A 9,721-nucleotide genomic window follows, 5' to 3' on the forward strand; every position below is an offset into this window, starting at 1 on the left:
CAGTGGTATAAAAATCTCAACTTTTTTTGAGAAAAGTGGGGAGATGAGGCTGTGGATCACGAAATGCCCTTTTAAGGCAGTTGATTGTATTAAATGATCTTGTAAACAGTGCTGGATTCACAGGAAGCCAATGCAAGAATTGTAACAGGCTGACAGAGCGCTGATTTTGTCCGCATCCAAAGATTAGCTATGCAGCTTTATTTCAAAGGTAATGTATATGCAGTGTATAAATATTCCGAGAACGTAACTTACCAAGGCAGTATATATTGTGCATACTACTCCTGTTAATGTTATCATTGCCAACAAGGGGAAATCGGTAACTGTAAAATAAAAACAACTCGACATACTGAGTAAGATTTAATCTTTAGAGAAGTCCTTTTCAGAAGGCTGAGCTTTCGGAACTTTAGCCAGTGCCATCTTCAGAGCAACTCAACATACTGGTGTACATGTGTCATTTAGCAGGCTGAATTACTAGCAGCCATTCGGGCATGTAATTTTAGAATTTAAAGAGCCTAACACTAGGAAATACCAGCTCCTGGCTGACTGGTCCAGCTGGAAAAAGGAAATACAGTAAATACCCCTTGGTAAGTGCTATAAGAGCATGTTCTGCATAATGATAGTGAATACTGAACTATCTGACATATTGGGATCAACTCTAGATCTCCCTATTTTGGTTATTAAATGTTAACAAACACCGTGACCCAGGGGTTATATCTCCACCTATATGCTTACCTGCTTCTAAGGCTAAAGCTGGTGCATATAAAACTACAGCCATATAGAAAGTTGTTTGTATGATGAATATAAGAGCACCACATATCCTCACTGTCATGTTGAAACGCATCTGGAGGTACTGAAAATTGTAAAAAACACAAAATATGAAATTATGATGATGTCCACAAGAACAAAACGTGATCCACTTATATTTAAAGATAATTTACATCAGATACTCTGCGGATCTTTTTTTGAATAGCAAAACAATTTCTCTCTGCACCAAGGAATTCGTTTTTTACTTATCCTAAATATGCTGCAAGTTTGAATATTAAATGACATCTGGAAAAGGTCCATACACAAACGAAATAGGTAAAGCATGTTTAAATAAAGTATTTAACCAACGTTATTTTTAAGTTTACATTATACTTTTACACTCTAAATACTACACAGTGTCTGCCTGCACCCTCACAGGTTTTGTTCTGTCAAGCAGACATTTTTTAACCGTGTGTACAACTCCTGGAACAACCTCCCTGCCTGCTGACGTTAGGAACGTTCACATTTTCAAATATTTCAAATCCGAGCTCCTAAATTACTACATCTCAAATTCACTTGTCAGTATCCATAAATAATTTCATCGGGATTGTTCATAATTCACAATTTGCAAATGTTTCTTCTGTACATGTCCGGAAATGCTTCGGTATGGAGGTCTTAGGCATGCCTCGGTGGCGTTTCGTGCTGCACTGTGGTACTTTCTCAAATTGACGCCACCAACGCCAAGTTCCAGCAGGAATCAGACGAGGAGTGCAGTGTTGATCAGTCAATTTGATATGGTGCTACGTGGTGTGGAGCGTCATTGGGGTGTGTAGGGATCTTTGTGCGAGGTGTTCTTGGATTTGTGCGGGGAACATTTGCAAGTTGTGAACTTATCAGTTTACCTACCTCAGTACCTTGTGCAATTTCACTAATGTTTATTGAATTATGCGATGTCTTTACCCTATATTTGGCAACTCAATTTTAGTGTTATATTGTATTTTTAATGTATTTTATAGTGTTTTTTAAATATGCTTATAATTATGTACTGTGTAATTTTAGTTCTTTTATTTTGGTGTGTGTATAAGGGCCCCCATCCAGTGGGCCTGCGTGCCTGTTCGGGGTTGCCCTTTTGCACCACACACCGCATTTTGATATTTTGTGCAATAAAGATATTAAACTAAACTAAATTAAACTAAACTAAAACAAGGCTTTGCTGTATGTTGAATATGGGGTTAGTGTTAGGTTTAGGTATGGGTTGGGGTTATATTTAACATAGCAAACCTTATTTTCGACAGAGTGAACCTTCAACGTAGCAAACATTTGACATAACCATGGGCATCAATCGGGGGGGGTGCCCCCACCTTTTGGCAAATGACCCATTTTTTGTTCTTTTCAGCCACTTTTTGACAATTCAGACTGATTGTCCCCCCCCCCCCACATTTCAAGCCAGGTTGGCGCTAATGGACATAACAAGCGTCATCATTAACGCTCTGCAATCATCTCCAACCACATAACTTACTGCAAGTCAAAATATTTGCAACCTGTATCAAATTTCTGTCATATCTCAATGGAGTTCACAACCCACTGGTAGGGAACATCCTGGTTTATTTAAACCAATGACTGAAATCCTTCTTACCTTCCTGGACTTACCTCATAGGCACTGATTAATCCTAGATCATAATATACCTGGGCATATAAACCCATGCTGCTATGGGAAATGTAATAAAAGCACCAAACACAAGGAACCAATATTGTGACTTGAATCCTTCTTACCTCATAGGCACTGATTAATCCTAGATCATAATATACAGGCATATAAACCAATGCCGCTATGGGAAATGTAATAAAAGCACCAAACACAAAGAACCAATATTGGATCCCATGTAAGAATATCTGAAAAACAGAAATGTAGGAAAAAGGTTTATAATACAAAGAATCACAACATAATACCCTTGCATGTAAAGGTGACGAACGCTCTACAGAGAGACAGTATTAAACTCACAGAGACATAAGGTACAGCGTGGAATTCTTTTTTTAAGGTGAGGTTGGACTGTTCTTTCTCTATTTAAAGAAGTAATAATTTGTCGGATATTAGTTTTTTGTGTTTTAAGAATAGGGTCATCATTACTACACTACCAGATTCCTATTTCTACTGCCCCCAGAGGTACACACTGCTGCCCTAGCTAGATTATATCGGGAACTGAAATATATAATAGCAAAAACCTATTTAATGTATATAAAGCGCAGCTTTCTCCTGTGCATTTTGATACCTCTTTTGTTGCTCTACGATATCGTTTGGTTGAGTTATGGGCGCTTGAGTGGCTTCAAGTCAGATTTTGAAAGTTGCTCTATTCAAACCAAATGCGTTGTACTGTGACCAATATAAAATGACCATTGCTTTTGATGGTGGGCACACCAAGTATTAACAGAAAGAGTTCATGAGATAAGTCAGAGATAAGTAAAGGGTAGCAAGTATTGAAGTTGGAAGTCGAAGGAGTAAAAAAAAGTAAAGTTCATGGTTTTAAGTAAACAGAGCACATCGGTGTCCTTTGTCTTGATTTTGTGTGTGTGTGTACGTGTACACGACAAACGCATTTGGCTTGAATAGGAGCTAAGTGCAACTTTCAAAATCCGACTTGAAGGCACTCAAGCGCCCATATAAACTCGACCAAATGATATCATAAAACAACAAAAGAGGTATCAAAATGCGCAGGAGAAAGCTGCACTTTATATACATTAAATAAGGTTTTGCTATATATTTCAGTTCCCGATATATCTGACCATCTATAATCGTTTCGATACTTTCTGGGTTGAGTTTACTTCACTGGTACTCTTGAGTATATACCTGTGTGGGTATAGAGTACACACATCAGAATCACACATAAAGATTAGTTACCAGTGCTTTATTGATACTGCACTGGTACACTACAGTAGCCACAAAGTAGCAGGACAGCTGTGCACCTCTGGGGTCACTACCTACCTCAGCTGGAAGAGCAAGAAGACTTATGGCTGATAGATAGGATGCCAGAACAGAGACTGTGATCGGTAGACTTGACATACTCCGCTCAGCCATCAAGAACCTACAGCATCAATAAAAAGAAAACCAAATGTATATTTTACAATTAAAAAATAAAGCACCAATTTCTTTGTTATTTCTGTAACACATTTATCCCGGACATTTATTTATTTGTACATGATGTAAGATGGTACGAATAGGTACACAGTAGAAACTACAGAAGCTCTCAATTCTGCATGTACTATACAGTATGAACTAAGACTTGCAAAAAATAACAAATTGGACTAACCCTACTCTGTAGTGCAGGTGTAGAAATTTATCAGATTGAACAAAATTTTTCAGACTACACCTTTTCTGCTGATGTACTGTGGCGTGTGCAAGATTTTTTGACTGGTGGGGCACACAATCTTGTTCCCTGAAAGACTGTGCCCAAAAAAGGTTGACCCAAGTAGAGAGCAAAAAAAAAATTAACCAAACTTCAAACGGGTGCCACCCCCACCCACCCCAAACCTCCTGGATTGTAGGTTTTTTAACCTTAAATATGCTCATTTTTAAGGGGTAAAGTGGTTAAGTTTATTCTAATCCATTTCATTGTTTCACCTTAATAATAACCTTAAAAATTTCCAGCTCAAACAGTGACCACTCCAGTTCCCCCGAATGACCATTTCCCCGACTGATCGGTCAAACTGGGGAGCCTAGACCCTCCCTCGGGTCCATGGAGAACGACTGGTAATGTAGATTACATAGCATTAAAAATCAACCCAATACATGGACCCTCCCAGTCTGTAAGCAATTTCACTTCCAGCTCCCACAAAATGCTGGGAGTTCACTTTTACGGATTTGGAGTCACGCAATCTTTCTATATACCACGTCCATGTTTTCACCACATTAACGTTTGTGTAAGCAACTAAAACAACGATATTGTATCTGACCAATCAACGCAGCTTGGCAGCGCGGGGATATTTGAAAAGGATTCTCTAGCTAAATAATGTGCAAACATTTGCAAACCGCACGCGATAATATACGCAATATGGACAATAGGCCTAAGTCCGAGTCGAGTGGTTGCCTTTTATTATTGCGCGTACCATGGGTCTATCAGACGCGTGCCAGTTCAGCTCATTACCTCTCAGTTGTTGACAAGTGTCCCATCCGATCTTGCGTCACATCCCGCGGCATAGCTTCGTGCTACCATATTTGAATTGAAACTGGGGTGGGGCTTTCGTAATTGACATCAGAATCACCGGGCTTCGTTGAACGAATATTTGGAAGTGAGATCTGAAACAGATTGGACCATGCAGTCGAGGATTCAGCGCTCAATGTACTTTCGCGTTCACTAACATGACTAATAATACGAGTATGTTTCTATATTGCTGCACTGACTGTGTGTGTAATCAGTGGCGTCGATTTGTGGATGAAGAGGAATGGGTTTTTGGCATTGAAAAAACTAAGGGGGGGGGGATACAGGAATAGGGCATTATGTAAATTTATATTTATTGTTACATTATCCAGAGATGGAACTGAACCGAGACTGGGGCCAGTCTATGGGGAGCCCTGATCCCCTGGCCCCACCATGTGATTCACCATGTTTTGTTATTATTATTATTATTAAATATTAACCTTAGACTTCCAGTCTTGTCACTAGCCGTATTTAGCAGACCCACATGTGTATATAAAAAATCTGTTTTGTTGATGATTTTTTAGATTTTCTGATTTAGTGAATCACTCATATTGCATTTAATATCAAATACACTTACTTTGATGTAGTCTTCTGTCCTTTTCCAACTAAAGCATGATATAAACCAGTAACTATAGAAATCAGCAGCATCAGACTAAATATTGTGTAATCCAGCCATGCAAAAGGCACAGTCTCATCGTCATCAATCTGAGTCTCATTTGTGGCAGCCATGTTTGCTGTACACTGGCTATAGTATACCGGTACTTATAGCCTGTGCAGCTGTGCTATAAAGTTTGTGATTATTAATTGTCGCAACATCTGGTCCTGGCAAGAATGGTGTAGTCTCAGAGTACCAGTAATTATTCAAACCTAATACTGAAAAGTAATTTGAAGTCAAAAAAATGGAAAAACATAACAACAAAAGTTTCTTAAATACGGTACCAGTATCTTTATCAAAGAATAAGGGCACATTGTGGAGTTGGTCAACTGAAATTTTTAGGATATAAATATTTTGATTTCTTGGTGTGATACAATCATAATTTTATTACAAGAAATAACAACAAAAGTTGCAACAACATGTTTATTTTTAACAACAATATTACAACATTTATTTCAAATCGTCAATCTTTTTGTCTGTGAAAGGTTCTGGTCTTGGGGTATTTTGTGTGAATACACACATCAAAGGACAGTACCATAGAACAACTGACGGCATGGCACACATTGGCGACATCGGCGTTGGTAGTATTTTCATATTTTTCTTTGCTTTACTTCAATTCTTTGATTCAAAATTAAAAGCAGACATATCTGATAGTACCGTAACCACCCGGGTATAAGCCCACCTTTGGCTATAAGCCCACCCCCTATTTTTCAAAACATTCTGCTCTCATATTTAAGAACAAATATAAAAAAATATCAGTTGATGATTAACATTCCACACTTACAATTTTAAGAAATTGACATAGATGATAGAAAATACTGGTACATTGGGCATATACAATTGGGGGATGATTGTTCTTATTTTTAAATTCAAGCACTAGCCCCCCCATTTTTAAGTGAAATCTGCCATCTGGGGGGTGGGCTTATACCCGAGTGGTTACGGTAATAGCTAACATTTTATAGAAAAGAAATACTAATTAATCTATTTTTTCATGGGACTGTTACAATTTAGCTTTAACCTTTTTCCAAAATGTTCAAACTGAAGTATCAATGCACCAACTAATTACCTATTGTTTTATTATATCTGATGCACTCAAACAGTTCAGGCCTATGCCGGATACTCACAAAAAAGCATTTGTGAAGGTAATCAAACTTTCAGGATTTTATTCTGCGGAGCAAACTTTGGGTCCAAGACACTATTTGATAAAAAGGTGTCAATGATCTGTTATTGTTTCAGGGGAGAGATATTGGCCTATTTGGCATAAATATGAAGTTTGAACATTCTCTGATACCTATTTAAGAGTACAAGGGGGTCTGGAATCGAACACGGTGAAATATGACAAAACAAAAATGGGTTTTGGGAGATAAAAGTAGATGAACTACACTGTTTTTAATTAAGGCCAGATCCTACAATTTTCAGCTTAATATCTTTTTCCTAAAGTCAAAATATGAGTGACCCAAAACGCACCTAATTCAATGCAATGACAATAAAAAAGTTTATCACCATGCATTTATCTATAAAGGTGGTATTTGAGGCATATTCTAGAAATTAGTAAATGCTCTGAACATGTTTTATACAAATTGAGTAGGGTAAAGTAGCCTACACTGATCAATGGACCCAGCAAACACAAAACGTTTTTAACATCATTCGTAAAGGTTAGAAAAGGTTGCCAGAAAATGTTTAAATGTCGGGTTAAATAAAGGGTATAAAACGTTTTCATAACATTCAAAAACATTTTTTGATAAGCTTCTGCAAATATTCTATAAACATACCATAATCGTCCGAGTATAGTCCCACCCCGTTTTTTAGGTGAAAATTTTTCAAAATTGGGGGGTGGGATTATACGCGAATTTCAAGTTTTAAGTTATTCATTTATTCGGTTTTGGAGTTTCCCTGGACCTAGACCTAAATGCTAGGATCATTCATGGTTGACCTAAAAATAATTTTAATATGAAAATTGATAATTTGTATTCATGTCAAACTCTATTAAAGGCCAAGTCAGTGATTTGCTCATCCGGACGATCGTAAAAATCATCAAAATTCAGATTTTGGTACCTTTGATATTGTCATACATTGTAGATGTGCTAACATAGCCTGCCAGTGGTTCAGCTGAAAGCCGTGGATTTTTAAAAGACAAAATAAGACATTTTACCCAAATCTGTAATTTAGATACTGACAGTATCTAAATTAGCTACATGTATTTGAATGGGGCTTCAACTTCGTCAGTACTGCTGTTTTCTTCGTTTTTTGCCAAATTTGTCATTTCATAAATACCAAATGACAATTTGAATGACTTATCCTTCACTTTAAAAAAATTTATAAACAATTTAATTTTTTTTTTTACACTTGCGGTGGGATCACTGAATGGGTTTTAATGATTTCAAAATGCATTCAAATTCTATTTTTTTATTTTTTTTTTACAATTTCTGGAATTTTTCTAAAAATGGGTGGGGGATTATACTCGAACGTGGGACTATACTCAGATGAATACGGTAATGTTATTCAGTGTTGATAAAATATTTAGCAAAAAAATTTTTTATTTTACAATAACACTTTGAAAACATTTAAAAACTATTATTGTAGTGTGTTTTCATACAAAACGTTTTAATGTTATCGAAACATTTTTACCTAATTCAAAACCCAAAATACAACCTATAAAAAACGTTTTAAAAACATTTTTGTGTTTGATGGGATGCACTTCCTAAATGCCTTAAATACCACCTTAATGTGACAGACTGGTTTGGAGATTATGGCGAACAAGGTTTATATATATTTTCTAAAACATGATTTTTCACTAATTACACTGATTTAGCCTTGTCAATTCGGTAGAATTTGTTTACACTTTATTTAGTATTCACTGAAATATTTAAACAGATTTATTGTAACGGAAAAAAGTCGGGTCAGGTGGGTATGAAAAGTCGGGTATGAGAAGTAGGGTCACAAATTGTCAGTGTCCGCAATAAGTGCGTAGCAGTAGCAAAATGCTACACAATTTTCATCATTTGCTACAAAATTTGCTACACAATGTGTAGCAATTTCGATACCATTCATAAGCATTCGCTCCCAAATTTGGTGATCATTTTTGCTACACAAATAAAATTGCTTAATGCAGATCGACCCTGCAAATTGCAACCCCTTTACTTGACCTTCAGTTGTGGCTTTCTTTACTCAAGCGCTTTAATTTGATATATAAAATGAAGCGGTTTGATGGCAAATTTGAATTCACCTTTCATACCTATATACTATGATCAGCTCTTAAGGCCAAGGAAAGTCGATTTTGAGTTTCCCGCCACCCGCCCTCACTTCATTTTCTGACCCTCACTTGAATTCATTATTGTGATTTTCCAAAAAATACCAATGGAAACTGGTACATTATATTTGCAAAAAAAATTATGAATATCCCTTTATTTCTTGTGGAAAAATCAAAATCAAAACATACATTTTGCTGTCAATTAACCTTGCAGACTCTTATATACTTTTGAATCTCATTTGGGCTAAACATCCATCTTCAAGTGAGTGAGCAGCAAATAAAAACACATTTTACGCGAATTTACATGTGTGTTGGTCATATAATGAAAGGCAGACAAATAATGAATAATGAATAATGAAAAAGTTACCTCACTTGTTTTCAGAAATTATGTGACGGGAAACTCAAAATTGAGTGTTAGAGGCCTTTTAAAAAATAGGCAGGAATTATTCGGTTTTTGTTACTGCGCGAGTCAATAAAGTTCCAACTTATACACACGTAAATTCACAAAAGCATGCGTCATTCACGCAATACGCACTTCGCGTAGGTGCTGCGCCTGGCTGTGTGTACGCCGTTCTGTATCAATCCACGACTGTAAGAGCTGATCACGCCTATAACTAAGAGCTGATCATGATCATGATAATAATTATTATAAAGCTTAAAATTTAAGCTTACCAGCATGACCAGGAGCTTCTTCTTACCATAAATCAAACCCTCGATTCTGTGACTCGTTCCTCTTCAAGCCGATTTAAGAGTCAGGCTATGCATCTATCAGTGACACTAATTAATTACTTCGATCATTCTTCACGCATCGTATCATCATGGCTTTGATAATACAGGCCTACTGCTAAACTTTGTAAACATTGCCAACACGACGTGAAA

At 36.7% G+C, this 9,721-nt stretch overlaps 1 protein-coding gene across 1 annotated transcript in view; it reads right to left on the bottom strand.

Moving 5' to 3' along the window:
• LOC140151236 (sodium-dependent multivitamin transporter-like) overlaps positions 1-9,682 on the bottom strand; it is a 34,920-nt gene extending 25,238 nt beyond the window's left edge. Inside the window, 6 exon segments of the mRNA XM_072173504.1 lie at positions 253-320; positions 733-850; positions 2,518-2,637; positions 3,725-3,824; positions 5,515-5,810; positions 9,515-9,682. Coding sequence (XP_072029605.1) covers positions 253-320; positions 733-850; positions 2,518-2,637; positions 3,725-3,824; positions 5,515-5,666 — 558 coding nt within the window. The 5' untranslated portion in view covers positions 5,667-5,810; positions 9,515-9,682.
• Between the last annotated feature and the right edge of the window lie 39 nt (positions 9,683-9,721).

The sequence above is a fragment of the Amphiura filiformis genome, chromosome 4, assembly GCF_039555335.1.
Source record: "Amphiura filiformis chromosome 4, Afil_fr2py, whole genome shotgun sequence".
NCBI lineage: Eukaryota > Metazoa > Echinodermata > Ophiuroidea > Amphilepidida > Amphiuridae > Amphiura > Amphiura filiformis.